General features: G+C 50.7%; 1 protein-coding gene across 1 annotated transcript in view; it reads right to left on the bottom strand.

The window, feature by feature from the left end:
- The window catches only part of NOL4L (nucleolar protein 4 like), a 97,562-nt gene extending 84,222 nt beyond the window's left edge, over nucleotides 1-13,340 (bottom strand). The window contains exon 1 of the mRNA XM_037915659.2: nucleotides 12,799-13,340. Within this exon, the coding sequence (XP_037771587.1) occupies nucleotides 12,799-13,104 (306 nt within the window). The 5' untranslated portion in view covers nucleotides 13,105-13,340. The remainder of the gene's footprint in view (nucleotides 1-12,798) is intronic.
- Nucleotides 13,341-15,129: the final 1,789 nt, after the last annotated feature.

Genomic DNA, 15,129 nt, shown 5'->3' with positions numbered 1-15,129 from the left:
TACGGGCCAACATTAAGGTGAGAGAGAGAGAGAAAGAAGATCATTTGGCATCAGCCATACAGCAATAATCAGAGATCATCAAAAATATGAAAAAATGTTCACGACATTTTTGTTCTTTTCCCGTTTTTCCCTGAAAATATTTTTTCTAAGAATATTTTCTGATCATCTCTAGAGCTGGTTGGAAAACAGAAAAAATTTGTTGCTAAAATTTTCATCGTATTTCCCCCCCTACTGCACCTAATAAGCACTTGTATATCACTTTGTATTTTCAAACCACTATACAAACGCTGAGCCCAATCCTGCACTTATAGCTAGACCCCCACTGATTTCAATGGGAACAGACTGGGTGTATTAACCAACTAATCCTCACAGCCAGATGAGAAAGGCAAGTATTTTATACCCAGGGGGAAACTGAGGCAGAGAGAACAGGCAACTTTCCCAAAGCCACACAGTGATTCAGTGACAGAGCTGCAGGATTAGCAGTCAAGAGTTCCTAGGTCCCAGCCCCATTCTCAGTGCTGACTAGACCACATTGCTTCTCTAAGTAGAGTTTTACACTACTTTTTTCTAAGGTAAACACTTATTTGTGAGGAAGAGATGGCTACAATATTTGGAATACGAAGTTGCAGAGATATATTCCTTCTATGGGAGCACAAGGGTGAAATCCCAGCTACTGGGAGAGATCCACTGTTTTTAAACTGTCATGGGGCAAGCAACTCCTTTAAGGGAAATTCAGGCCTTAGCTCTGAGTTTGGCCTATTTTCCTCCCAGATCCTGAGTCTGAGCTGCAGTCTGTAGGCTGAAAGCAAGGATTGCTGAGAAGGGGGAAACAGGAAATTAAAGGCAAGTCCTTTTCTCCAAGCTGGAGAGAGAGATTTAGGGACAGTAGTGTAGGGAGAGCTTTACAGGGTTCAGGACTGAGGTCTGTGCTAGGGTTCTTGGCTGAAAGGCAGCTGAGAAAGCAGATGAACAGGATAGGAAGTAGCCTGGGGGAGGGGTGAAGCAGAATACTGAGGCTGGAGTAGATAGTTGTGTGGCTCCACATGGCCCTGGGCCTGCAACTAGAGGTAGAGGGACTAGGCTGCCCTTTACTTCTGTTCTGCTACCTGGAGGTGGTGGGCAGAAACCACTGCAGCAAAAGGCCTTGTTTGTTTGGATTCCTGTTTGCTTTCAGAGCGGGAGGATTTTTGGAAAGGCTGGAGGGCTAAGCCGCCTCTCCATGAGGAGACTGTGAATTGGTGGAGGGAAACTGAGGCTGAAGACACACCTAACAGCAGAGAGGTAAGTGTCACACTCACTAAATCAACATGCTTTTATATATTTGGGGCTAGAAACAACTGGGCATCTGGCTCTCCTGCACCAGAGCTGGTGTCCTGAGTTAGGAGAGGTGAGCGTAAGATCATAGAGCAGACTATTTCAGAGGTAATCAAACACCAGTCCGTCTGGGCTTTGGAATGACCTAAGCTGCTGCCAGAGGGCTAGTTTGGTTGTATTCAGGGAGAAAGCTGGTGCTAAGGAGCACTGCGTTCACAGCAACTGCACGTCAGCAATGGCGCCCTGATGTCAAAGTGAAACTGCAGAGAAGGGGTAACACTGCTACAGCAGTTCAACAGTTCAGGGACAAGGACAAGCAAAACTCTACGTAAAATAAGTTACCAACCATACTAAAGCTAATGCACACTGACCAAGGTCAAGAAACTGTGAACTAAGACTATAAAACATCCTTAACTCAGCCCACAGTTCCCCGGTAATGCAACATACATGGGCCATTATTGGAGTCTCCATGGGAATGGCAAGATGGACGTCTAGGAAAAGGCAGACTTCATCAACTTGCATTAACCAGACTGTGAAAACTTTAGCCAACACCTACTATCACAAGGTTTAAAGCTTCTCATCAGCCTTGTTATCTACTTGCTGATCAAGCAACCCCCAGCTGCTTAGGCCTGAAATCACCAGTCTCCCACCAAATTAATCTATGCTGGCCCCACACGAAGTCCCCTGATGGGGTGGTGGTGATGTCTGCGGGGTGTGGGGGGTGTTAGATTTGGGCTGCCCTTGCTCCAGGGGCTGGAGTGCACTTCTCTCTCTGCTGACTCTGAAAACATGTATTGTTACACTAGGTTCATGTCTGGAAGGCTTCACAAACATAAGAGATGAACTTAAAAGTCATATTGTGCGTGAATGAAAGCTTAGATTCTGCAGAAGTTGATGGCACTCTCCAGGGATAGATTCCTAACCAATGTGGTCAAGTTTGTGTTTCAAGTTAAAGGAGGGTTATGTAATTAATGCAAATCAACATAGGCTTATGGAAAATAGATCCTATCAAACTAACTTGATATTTTTTTTATGAGATTACAAGTTTGGTAGACAAAGGTAATTATGTTGACATAATATACTTAGACTTCTTGAAGGCATTTGACTTGGTACTGCACAACATTTTGATTAAAAAAATAGAATGATATAAAATTAACATGGCACACATTAAATGGATTAAAAACTCAGGGACGGATAGGTCTCAAAATGCAATTGTTCACTGAAGAGGTGTGTGGCCAGTGGGGTCCTGTAGGGATTGTTTCTTGGTCCTAAGCTTTTTAACATTTTTATCAATGACCTAGAAGAAAAACATAAAATCCTCACTGGTAAAGTTTGCAGATGACCCAAAAATTGGGGGAGTGATAAATAATGAAGAGGACAGGTCACTGATTCAGAGCAATCTTGACTGCTTGACAAACTGGTCACAACCAAATAATATGCATTTTAATATGGTTAAATTTGAATATACATATCTGGGAATAAAGAATGCAGGCCATACTTACAGGATGGGAGGACTCTATCCTGGGAAGCAGTTACTCTGAAAAACATTTGGGGTTGGGATGGATAACCAGCTGAGCATGAGCTACCACTGTGATGCTGTGGCCAAAACAGCTAATGCAATCCTTGAATGCATAAACAGGGAAGAATCTCAAGTAGGAGTAGAGAGGTTATATCACTGCTGTATTTTTGTGTCCGGTTCTGGTGCCCACAATTCAAGAAGGATGTTGATAAACTGGAGAGGGTTCAGAGAAGAGCCCCAAGAATGAGTAAAGGATTAGAAAACATGCCTTATAGTGATAAATTGAGCTTTTTGAGTCTATTTAGCTTAACAGAGAGAAAGTTAAGGTGTGACTTATTAAAGCCAATAACTACCTACATGCAGAACAAATATTTAATAATGGGCTCTTCAGGCTAGCAGACAAAGTTGTAATACGATCCAGTGGCTGGAAGCGGAAGCTAGACAAATTCATACTGGAAAGAAGGTTTAAATTTTTAACAGTGAAAGTAATTAACCATTGGAACAGTTTACCAAGGGTTGTGGTGATTCTTCATGACTGGAAAATTTTAAATCAAGACTGGATGTTTTTCTAAAAGATCTGCCCTAGGAATTATTTTGGGGAAATTGTATGGCCTGTGTTATATAGGAGGTTAGATCAGATAATCACCATGGTCCCTTCTGGCCCTGGAATCTATGAATCTATACATGCTAGGCAAAGAAGATTGGGGAAAACAGAACTCTAGCATGCTATACAATGTGACTGCTATAATCTGGTAATCCATCTATAAAGACCCCTTCCCCAAGATCTGACACAGTCCAGTGCTGTGGAACATATTCATGCAATGACTAAGCCTCAACAGGGTAGTCACATGGGCAATATGGCAGACATAAAACTGGCTGTTCTTTAGCTTTTTGTGAGGTTTGTCTTTGAAACATGACTGTTATTGAGAGCAGGAGGTAGAATATGAAGGGAGAAGGCAATCCAAATGGGGAAGAGAAGATAGACAATTACAATAATCTGCCCTCCCCATGGAAAATAAATTGGCAGCTGACAGGTTATACTTTGTACAAACAGAAGCTTTGCAGGAGAAGTGAAGACTCCAGAGGGGCCAATTGGCAGGTTAATTAGGATGAAGCAAGGGATTAATGAAAATGTTTAAGAAACAGGGTTTGAGATGCAAAAGACTCTGAGAGATACTTGCTAAAGAGGAATCACCTCTGGTTTGGGGGAGGAGATGGGAGGGTAAAATAGCAGAACAGAGAATGACCAATGCAGATGTCTCTGAGAACCAAGGAAGGGAGAGGGGATTCCCGAGGAAGGAGCAGGGAAGTTCAGGGAAGGACCCCATGACATCTTATTTTTCTAGAAATAAATGGGCTGTCCCCCTCCCCCAGTAAGACCAAAAAGGCATCAATAATGCAGAATAACCTCTCTCCAGGTAGCTGGCATACAGCCTCCCGCGGCCAGCCAGTAGGCTATCTGTTTACCTTGAAGACACGGGGCAGGAGGAAAGCAATTAAATTGGAGCTTTGATTAGGTCTTGCAGACAACGGCTTGCGTTAGAAATGCCCAAGCCTCTGTCACTGTGCTGGCTGTGGCTGAGGCAGGCCTCCTCCATCCCCTGCTCAGCGCTTTCCCGGTACAGCAGAAGCATGACTGATGCTCTCTGTCCCACACAAGCTCAGCGAGCTCAGAGGTAGGAACCAGTTGCTAAGAGACAGGACTGTACTTTCCAGCCCACATTCAGACCTTTGTCACCAGCTCAAGGGCTTTTGCTGGATCAAAACACACTATGCAGGTGAGAAAATGCAGGCAGCCTTTCTCCACAGCTAGTCAGATCTCATGAAAAATCACATGGTTCCAGTTAGGGAAGCCACTCCACAGGCATCAAAACTGATGATGGGAATAAAGAATCTTAAAGCATTTGTAAGGAAAGGGGTGGGAGTGGAGCGGGGTGCAGAAACACACACAACCCTGCAGCAAAGCTGGCTGCTTATTCCTAGTGCTGCAAGATTCAAAACAGCAATGCTCTGCTGCCCGCTGAAATCCAGGATCAAGGGGATGATACCCGCAGCACCAAAACCTAGAGGGCTTTAGATATCTAGACAAGACAGGTGACTGGACGACTCTAGGTAGTGGGGGTGGAGACTGGTATTAAGATACGGAGCCTTTTGTTTCTAGGTCACTCACTCAAATCCATCCCAGACTAGTAGAGTCACCAACAAGTTTGGGGGTTTGGTTTGCCTTATACTGGCTCGGGAGATGTGGGCTTGATGTCCACATTGTGAAACAACCACTACATCTAGCAGTCTCACCAGAGAGCCACAGACTGAATGGGCCGTGGAGACTGAACTACCCTCTTCCGCTCAGCAGTGGTCCCTCCAGATCAGGATTAAGGTCTGTAGGCAGCCAATGTGGGGGAAGCTAGCATGATGGCTGTCCATGCTACTTCTAGTGTGTGAGCAGAAAACCCTGTCCTCCTGGACTGTCAAGCCAACACTGCACAATCATTGAAAGAAAATATTTATATTGCATCTATTCCTGAATCCTCCCTCTCTGAAGAGTCGTGCACCACAGTGGTAAAACTTAACTAACCTCCTTTCAACTCTGAGTGACTGATGGATGTTCCCATGCTACATAATAAAGGAAAATGCTATTCCATATCCCTAAAGCTAGTGACACTCCTCCCCACCCCCAGCGCACACATGCACAAACACACACACACACACACTCTGCAGCTATTTTCTTTTTAAATAAATTGCTACTGTTTTGTTGGCAACCATGCTAAGAGTGGAAGTCAGCAGTGTTCCCATAAAGAAGCTGATTCTGGCCAATAGGTCTCCTCTGTACCACCCATGGCTACAATCAGCTAATTAGACTGACAGGACACTGAAACTCAGTGGTGGCTTTGGCCCATCCTCAGTGCAGTTCCCCAGGGAAGGGAACAGCTAATATGAGAGCAGGGAAAGGTAATTTCTAATTTTTGCTAGAGAAAGGATCCAAAGACAAAGAGAAATAAATATACATTTTGCTGTCAAAGCAATGCAGACAAGTTTCTGTGAAGCTAAAAAGTCAACACAGGTGGATAAACGGAACCTCCATTAATATCCCTCCATCCATCTTTTTGCCTTCTCAGACATTTGTTTGTCCACAAAGTAAATTTACACACTGTTCATGTCTGCTCTAATTTAACAGCAAAAACAATACAATTTCTTTTGGTTTACCTGAGAGACTCATGTTGACAATGGTTTGGGCAAACAGACCCTGAAAGGGCTCCCAGTGAAACAAGTTTTAGTGGCCTCTGCTGGGCTTTGCTGCCATCCTTTACCAGTTACCTGAATCACCTTCCTGCTTAAAATATGGGAAAGCTCCTTTGGGTCAGGAGTCTGGAAAGACTTAGTGGAGAGGTAGGCCTGAATTATGCTTATATATGCAGGGTGTCTTCCTTCCTATTGCTTCCAGCATGCTCAGTCCCCTTTCTCCCTTCGCAAACACTGCCTGTAGCTTGCACAATTTAAACAATGGTGTTTCTGATTGGAGCTCGATTTTCTTTCACTTCATTTTAACTTTATTGTAACAGGCCTTTACAAAAGTTTTGTGCTCAGTTGCTTTTTTTACTTCTTCTTTAAATTAATGCCAATCAAGAGCTGTAAATCTGAGAGCAATTTTGTTGCGTTAATTTCAAGTGATAGAACCAAATTACTTGACTAGTTTTGGGGGGCCTGGGAGGGAGCTCGTTATCTCAGATCCAGATCCTGCCTGTTATACCCTATGCAACACCAATGAAATCAATGGAATTGTGTAGGATGCACAATTTAGATAAGAGTCTGTATTTTTCTTTAAGAATTGTTCAGTCAGCCAGAGGTAGAGGACTGGATGGCAAAGTGAACTAATGATGGGCCACAGACCCTTTCACTTGTAGGTTGCAAGTTCACTTTTAGCCCAAGTTGGTGGTAGTGACCAAAAATTTTTACCACCTGATGACTGCTTTGTGGTCTCTGATGGGAACTGGACCATATGCATGTCACAAAACTACCCAACACAATTGCTACTAACAGGGAACCTGTTGGAAATCTTGGCAGAGAGGCCAAGGACCGAATGAGCCATGGAGATTGATCTCCTAGTGATTCAGCAGGTCAGGACCAAGGTCCAGTTGGCACTGCCACTAGTCATGGTCTCTCTCATGGATAGGGAACTTCATTCTCCAAGATTGCCAATTCTCTTTATACACACACAGAAAGCCAAGGCTGTGTAAATTCAGCCTGCAAATATATCAGAGACTATTGCTGCTCACCAGTGAACTTTAACCAAGAACCCTGAAAATCTCACCAAGAGTGAGCCCTTCGTTAATGTGACTCTTATTCCTGAAACTGCTCAGGATAAAAATTGCAATCGATCCTGTGCAGACACAAAGAGAGCTAAATCTGGAAGTGTTATAGGCTGTTATTTTGGGGTCACACTGGACTTGGTTTACAGGCCCATGCATTTTGTCAGTATTGTGCCAAACTGTCAAGTGCACTTCTAAATGTGAAGCTACTCATCAATTATTTGGGAAAGGTCAGACCCACAGTGCATCCTCACCCCCAAGCTTTTCATGCAAGGTGAAGACTCTGTGTGTTGCAAGTAGGTTTGTGTCAAATAATAGGCCATTTCTCACCTTGGGATCCATTTGCACCACCTGCGTCTTTCATTTCAATAATCTTTGTTATTGTTTTTTAATCCAGACCAAATGAAGATCACAGAAAACCTGAGCTGTTAGCTATGACAGTGAAAACTTTTGTAGACTAAAGTTCTCAAAGGTTTTGCCACTGTGGGTTGGGGGGGGGGGGGCACCAAATGACAACATTAGGGAATACTTGTACTGGGAAAAAGTGTCCTCTATTAACCGTTAGGTCTGCCTTCTTTCTACCTGTCTGGCTTCCTAAATCTAGCTTGTTCCTACTATGCTCTACCATCCTGAGATCTACTGTGTTTTAGTTATCATGCAGAAACTAAGACTTTGTAAGCATATGTTGTAATGGTCAGATTTATACAGTGTCACAGTGATTTTTCTGCTGTTGATGAAAGGCCGCCATCCATTCCCCTCTTGGTCTCTCTCCTCTGTTTATTATGCTTCACTCTTAGTCTAATATCTTTCTTGAGGGATCTCCAAATGTGTCATTCTAAGATGATTTTAAAACACCTCTACTTTCTGGGGAGTCTGCCTTGAAATATCTAGAAGGGTTCTACATGTAAATCAATTAAACCCCACCATCAGAAATGGCCTCAGCCTTTTATTAGTGTCTGGAATGAACCCTGGAACCGTATATCAAGCTCTGCAGGGGTAAGAAGAGGCAAAGGAGGGCAAAAGCAAATGCACGTACTGCCACAGAGCCTCACAGATCCCTGAGCAGCGCCCAAAGGGTCAGTCTAACGTGAGGCTTTCCCATGTCTCATCTTGCAGTCCCATTTGACTCACTCTTGTAGCCCATATCACAGGCTGCCGGAATGAAGATATCCTGCTAGGTTGGCCAGTGTTCCATAGCTGTGACAAGCGCACACCATGCAGGGTGAAGTATAGCACTGATTTACAGAGTGTGCATATCCACTCCTGCAGCTAATGCCCAAACCAAAGGCTGGGTCTAACCTTTCCCCTAACACCTGGTGCTACATGAAAACAAATCAACACCTCCAGCTGTCACTAAAAATGTCGTATTTTTCCTTACGCAATATCTCCATCTCAACATACATCTATAGGAAAACTCTGTCCAAAGGACGCTAAATACTTGGGGCAAGAGAAACATGAGACGATAATAAAAGCCACATTTTAACTCCCCATCATGAACAGATACTCTCATGGTTTTGAGGCAAGATCAGAGATATACAAGGCCAGCTGGCTAATGGATGCTGGGGTTCAAGCACTGCTACACTGGTACTAACATACCAGCAACACATCAGCCTATTATAATTTATAATAGTTGAGCAGTGCGAGGATACACTTAGGAATTGCAGCATACCTGTTGTTTGTATTTTGCAGTAGCACACAAAGGTCCCATTGTGCTAGGCACTCTGTATGGATATTTTTTAAAGTCCCTGCCCAAAGAGCTTACAATCTAATTAATATCTGAACAGGCTTGTTATGCTGCCAGTAAGGTACCAAATTTCCTACACGGACTAGGACCTCATTTCTTTGTTTTTTGTTGTGTATGTTAAATGACCTGAATCTTCAGGACACTCATCTGGGAAAGGGAAATCCAAACTCCCTGTGCCAGACCTCACTGCTGTCTCTATTCCCAACCCATTCGTCAATAGAAAGACCACCATCTGCTGCGACCATCACCTAAGGCAGATGCCCCCTTCTCACTGTACAGTCCTATTTTTCAAACCACCCAAATCTGATTAGGCCTGCTCTGATAAGAGGCCTGAAGGAGGGCAAGGGAAAGTTACTGAAGAGAGAAAAGAACCACACGTTAATTGTGTTTTAGTCACAATTGCACAGAAAACACTTATGTCAATTAGGAATAAACAAGGTCAAAAGGGACACTAATAATCCCCCATCCCCCCAAGAACAAGAGTGGCCCTGACTCCGTCATTAGAAGGAAAGACCTTAACCCCACTAGTGCCCTCCACACATTCTTTAGCTCTTCTCAACTTTTCACTCACGGTACAGTACTTCATATTTCCTGTGACAATCTGCAGATACTGAATAGCAACATGCAAAATCCCCTCCCCCTCTCACCCCAGCTGCATTTTGGCTATGCTTATTCTTTCCCGGGGTCCCAAGCCTCAGGACAGTCCTGAGCACATTAAGTCTTTGAGAGATACACTCGGAGAAGGAAGATGGGACAGAACAAGAGGTGTCAGATAGATGAGTAGCATGAGGAGGGGAAAGCCAATTGAAGCACCAACCCAGAAGTGTTTGGAAAGAGCAACAGAATAACGATAAACCAGAACATGCACTTGATTGTTGAGCTGAATGCTAGTATCAGCTTCATAAATTATTTGACTGCACATATGTGAATAATGAAGTGCACCCATCTATACAAAACTAACGAAGACCACTGAAAGATACAGAATCACTGAATTATCACCAACTAAAGAGAAACCCTGTCACGTTATTTATAAATGTTCAGAGATGTTTCAAACAAAACAAAAAATAGCAAATGCATCAGCTCAAAATCTTTCACTGGATTTACAACATAATGGTTCCTCTTAAGTAACTGAGTCAAAAAGGGCGGGGGGGGGGGGAAAGGGGGACAAACAACTTCTACACACTTGACACCTTAAGATTTAAGGGGGAGCAGCAGTGATGGGTCTTTCCTGCAGTCAGTGTCTCTTTACAGTGCCCCCAGTTTTCACTTCTTACAGTATTACAGTCTCTGGCAAATGTGCTCTATGGTCCCGTTGAAAATTCATCTGTCTCCTGAGGGTCTGCCTGTTTTTGGTTTGTTGATTTATGGAAGTCTAGGTGTGTCTAGTATTTGTAGCCTGCAGGGACTGAAATAGAGGAGTTGGGGGTCTAGATACTCTCCCCGCTGAGACTTCATCAGGACATGAGGCTTTTAGGGAGCCTGGTGTCTGCGCTGGTCTCGCTGAGCCATCAGGTGTAAGGACCTGGTTGTGCACCGCAAGGGGGGGGGGGTGTCTCACTAATTAACAGCAGGGTCTCGGGAGTCTGGCATGGCCTCTCTGGGGTACCATGACGCTGCAGCATTGGAAAGATCAGGGCATGTACACGGAGTAGCTAGTGAGACTGAGAGACTCTGGGGGAGATTATGATGTGCCCTGTGTGGGAGGGGGTGTTTCTCACTGCCTCAGCCAAAGCAGGGTTGGGTGGCTTTCGGGGGGGGGGGGGGGGGAGGGGCTGTTGTGCGGAGCAGGCTGTCTCCCACAAATTCGAGAGACATTTGGGGTGGAGGGGCCAGAAAGACCCAAGAAGCCTCTCTGCCCTGCGGAGGGAAAAGAGAAGAAATAGTGGCCCTCCCCCCTCCCCCAGGAGGAAGGCAGGCCAGATGGGAGGTAAATAGTGCGTTTAGAAGCATTTGCCACAGATGGGCTGCCCTCAATGGCAGCATGCTCCAGCCCTCTCAATGCTGGAGCCTGTGTGCGTGTGCTCGGAAAACACTGCACCCTCACAGCAGCAGCAGCAGCAGCAGCGAGGGGAAGAAAAGAAAAAAAGGAAAAAAAAAAAAAAAAACCCACCAACCCCAGCCCACCCCCGCGCCCAGCTCTGCCCACTTTCCCGGGGCGCAGGCTCCCCCCGGGCAGGCCCGGCCGCAGCGTCCCCGTGCCGCGCGCCGGGGGACCCCCGCCCCAGGGCACTTGAGGAGCCGCAGCCCCCCTAGGCTGCCAGGCGCTGGGGCAGATGGTGCAGAGGCCGGGGAGGGAGTTCCCAGCCAGCGAGCCCCATGCTGTGCCCCCCCCCCGCCCCGCGGCGGAGCGGGAGCGCCCCCCCCCTGCACACAGGGGTCAGCGCCCGCCCCCCCCAGCTGGCAGGGAGCGGGTCCCCGGCGCGGGGGCGCGGCCGGGCAGGACAGGGAACAATGGCTCCAGCGGGGCCGACTCGTCCCCGGGACAGCAGCCTGCTGGGAGGCGGGGGGAGGGGGAGCGGCGCTGCAACCTCCAGCCGGGCTCTGCCCTGCGCCGTCGCCCCAGCCGGGCAGGGAACAATGAGGCTCCCGCAGGGGAGTTTCCCGGGACAGCAGCCCGCGGGCAGGCGGGGGGGGGCACGGCCCCGCTCCAGGCTCTGCCCCCCCCCGCAGGATAGCCAGCGGCGCCGCGGGACGGCAGCCTGCGGAGGGGGAGGGGCGCGCTCCCATGGCCCAGCGGGGCTGGGCTCCAGCCTGCGCCCGGGTCAGCGGGGGCGGGGGCACGCGGCCTGGCCGAGGGAGGCGCGGGGGGGGTGTGCCCGCCGCCCCCACTCTGCCCTTGGCTGCAAAGCGGCCTGCGGTCACGGGGTGGGTGGGAAATGCAGGGCGAGCGTCATGGGGCAGGACCTGCGGTGGAGGGGGTGTGTGGGGGGGTGCAAGGGGGCTCCCTCCCCGCCGCGTGGGCTGCACGGGAGCCGCAGAGTCTGGGAGCCGGCCCCTGGGTTGCACCCGCCAGGGACTGACACCCAACCCGGAGCTCTGTGCGAGTCTGCACCCATCGCGGGGCGGGGGGGGGGGGGGCAGGTGCAGTGGCCTGGGGTGGAGGGAAGGGATCTCCTCCCCCCACCCTAAAAGAGGGAGCTACCGCCCCTCTTCTTCTCCGCTCAGCCGCTGGGAGGGACCGGCTGGACCGGATGGGGCAGGAGGGGGGAGGGGAGGGTGCGTGTGAGGGGTTTTCCTCCCCTGGGCCGGGTGTCTAACCTAATCTGCATCCTCCCCCCGCTGCGAGGCCAGCTGCTGGGAGCCAGGCTGGCCCTGCCCAGCCCGGGCTGGAGGCTTGGCTGGCCCGCGCCGAACGCGCACCCCTCCCTAGCCGCGCATGGGTGGGTGGCGGATGGGCAGCTCAGGTTGGACGTGATCGGACAGGGGTGGGGAGGGGTCCGCCCCAGCTGTACCCGCCACCACCGCCCCACTCAGCCCCCCCCCCGGGCGGCGGGGGGGCGGGCAGCCCTTGCTCCGCAGGAGGCTCTGCCCCACGCCCCCCAACAGGGGGTCTGTCTGCAACTCAGCGCACTGGGGCGGGGGGGCTGGCTGGACCTGTCCAGACAGGGGCGTGGGGCGGCTGTTTTCTCATGGGGCGCAGGGGGTGGGTGTCTCGCCCCCCATGGGGCATGCGCGCTCATGTGCACCCTGCTGTGTGTCTGGGATGTGCCAGTTAGTGCTGATGGGACAGGGGCCGGGATGGCTGGCGGGGGGGGGAGGGGGTGATACGGGGGTGGGGGTGGGGGCTGCCCCACATCGGGTCTCTCCCCTGCTCTGGGCCCCAGCCCCTGGGGTGTCGGCGGCGGGAGGGAAGGACACACAGACACAAGACAGACAGACAGACACCGAGCCCCCGGGGCCCGGAGCGCACTAACCGTTCCCGTTTTCACCGGCACATACACCACTTGACCCATCTTCGCCGCCTCCCGGGTGCCGCTTCCCAGCCGGAAGCCCTTGGACCGGACCCAGAACTGGAACTTGCCTTTCTCCCCCCCGCCGGAGCCGCTGCCCGAGCCGGCGCCCCCCTGCAGCACCTCGGCGATGCGCTGGTACTTGCTCCGGGTCACCGTCTTGGTTTTGGCCGAGTCCCCGTAGGTGCGGAGGCACCAGTCCCGGAACTGCCGCCCCAGCTCGCTGTCCCCGGGGCGGCTCCCCCGCAGCAGCAGCGGGGGCTTCGGCATCCCGGCCGGAGGCAGCGCCCGACCCCCTGTCCCGGGCTGGAGACGGCGGCGAGCCCGGCCGGCCGCTGCGCTGCGCCCTGCCCGGCCCGGCCGGCGGGGCTGGAGTCGGGACGGGCTGCGGGGGCGAGGCCCCGGGAGGGGCCGCTGCGGGGCGGGCGTGGAGGGAGCGCGGCAGCCGGACAGCGACCCAGCGAGCCGGGCAGAGGGAGGCACCGGCGGCGCCAGCAGCAGCAGCAGCCGCTCCTGTCACAGGATCACAGGCGGCTCCGGCTCGTCCCCCTCCCTCCCCCCGCCCGTCCCTGCCTCCTCCGCCCCCCTCCGGCCGCCTCCTCCTCTCCGCGGGATCCCACCTGTTAGAGCCGCGGCGCGGCCGCCCTGACCGCCCCCCCGGGCCGGGGCGCGGGGGTCGGCGCTGCCCGCCTGGGGCCGGAGCCGGGCAGAGGCGCGTGGGGGCTGGGCAAGGCGGCCCAGGGGGGAAGGGGGCGCCCGGGGGCGGGGGGGGGGAGACCCACGGGGCGCCCGGGGGCCGGGCAAGGCGGCACAGGGGGGAAGGGGGCGCCCGGGGGCGGGGGAAGGCGGCCGGGGGAGAGGGGAACGGGCCCGGGGACTCAATAAAGAGCCGCTTCCTCATTCGCAGGGGCGCACGTGTCCCTGCCCCAGGCGGGGCCGGGGAGAGCGCGGTCTCCTCGGGACAGGGGGCGACTGGGGAAGCAGGCACCTGTCGAGCTGCTCTGGCTGGGACCCTGAGCCCACAGGCAGACGCAGACCCCGGGATTATCAGGGTCCCTAATTTCTCTAAAATAATCCTCTCGAAACGACCGGTGACTTCCCTGAACCTTTGCGGGTCCTACCTCCAGAAACCACTGGGAGCCCCTTAGACTGGCCCAGGGCTTCCAAACTGCACCAGGAGACTCATGGACAAAATCCAATCGCTAAGATTTGCCTGGTCCTGCCCTAAATTGTGCCAGGACTTGGACCCTTAAACACACCAGGGATTGACCAGCACACCCTGGCTTTGCAGCCATCCCCTGAAACAGTCCCGTTAATGCCCCCCCGCCCCCCCAACTCAAGAGGCCTCCTCAAACTATGTAGTTCACTGAATCCAGTCTCCTTGGACCAATCACAGTCCCCTAAAGCAAACTGGGACTGAAATGGTCAGTCTCTCCTTAGCTGGAATTAGCCTTTCTTGGTACATTCCGAGGGTGAGCTCAGCTCACCTAGTTTTTGTGATCAATTGATCAATGAAATTGCCAATATAATTAAGATTACCGCCATATTCTGCCTGATTTCTGGTTCCTGTGTCACCCGGATGGTCAAGAAACAAAGGTCTGTTGGAAACCTAGCCCTCTGCGACTTCATGCCATATTGCTCTAGGGAAGAAAGATGGTGGTGTGGTTAAACCACAGGACAGAGAGTCAGGAGCTTTGCTGTCTGTTCATAACTCTGCCACAGACTCAGTGAGTGACCATGGAAAAGTCACTTAATCTGTCTATGCCTCAGTTTCCCCATTGGTTATATGAGGATGAGTACAGGTATCTCAAGATTTGTAAAAGGCTTCGACTTGATGGAAAGTGCTGTATGTGTGTACTTTATTACTATTTATCTGTATAATAGACTGCCCACAACTTTTTGATATATTGAGACAGGACCAGCCCTAGACCAAATGGTGCCCCAAGCGAGGAGTGTCTTCTGCGCCCACCCCCATTTGTTAAGCTTTTGAATACTTTATTTTTTATTGTATTTGTAGCCCATCTCACAACTTGGATGCACGATTTGAGTGCATGATTTAACTCTGTCATATGACGATAAATTTGCATGCTAGGATCTGTACATCTGCAAGCCCGGCGCCCCCCAAGCCCAGCACCCAGGCAGTCACCTGGGTTGCCTGTCCCTAAATCCAACCCTGCATTGAGATGCTGCCTGGGTAATTAACAAGATGGGTGAATCGATATAAAGTAGACCTGGCCCAAATGTAGCACAGAATCAAATGATTATAAGTTTGGGTCTTTAGTCTTCTCCCTTCCC

Source organism: Chelonia mydas, chromosome 13 (assembly GCF_015237465.2).
Source record: "Chelonia mydas isolate rCheMyd1 chromosome 13, rCheMyd1.pri.v2, whole genome shotgun sequence".
NCBI classification, from domain to species: domain Eukaryota; kingdom Metazoa; phylum Chordata; order Testudines; family Cheloniidae; genus Chelonia; species Chelonia mydas.
Note: the sequence above shows the minus strand (reverse complement) of the source record. Positions and strands in the feature narration are given on the sequence as shown.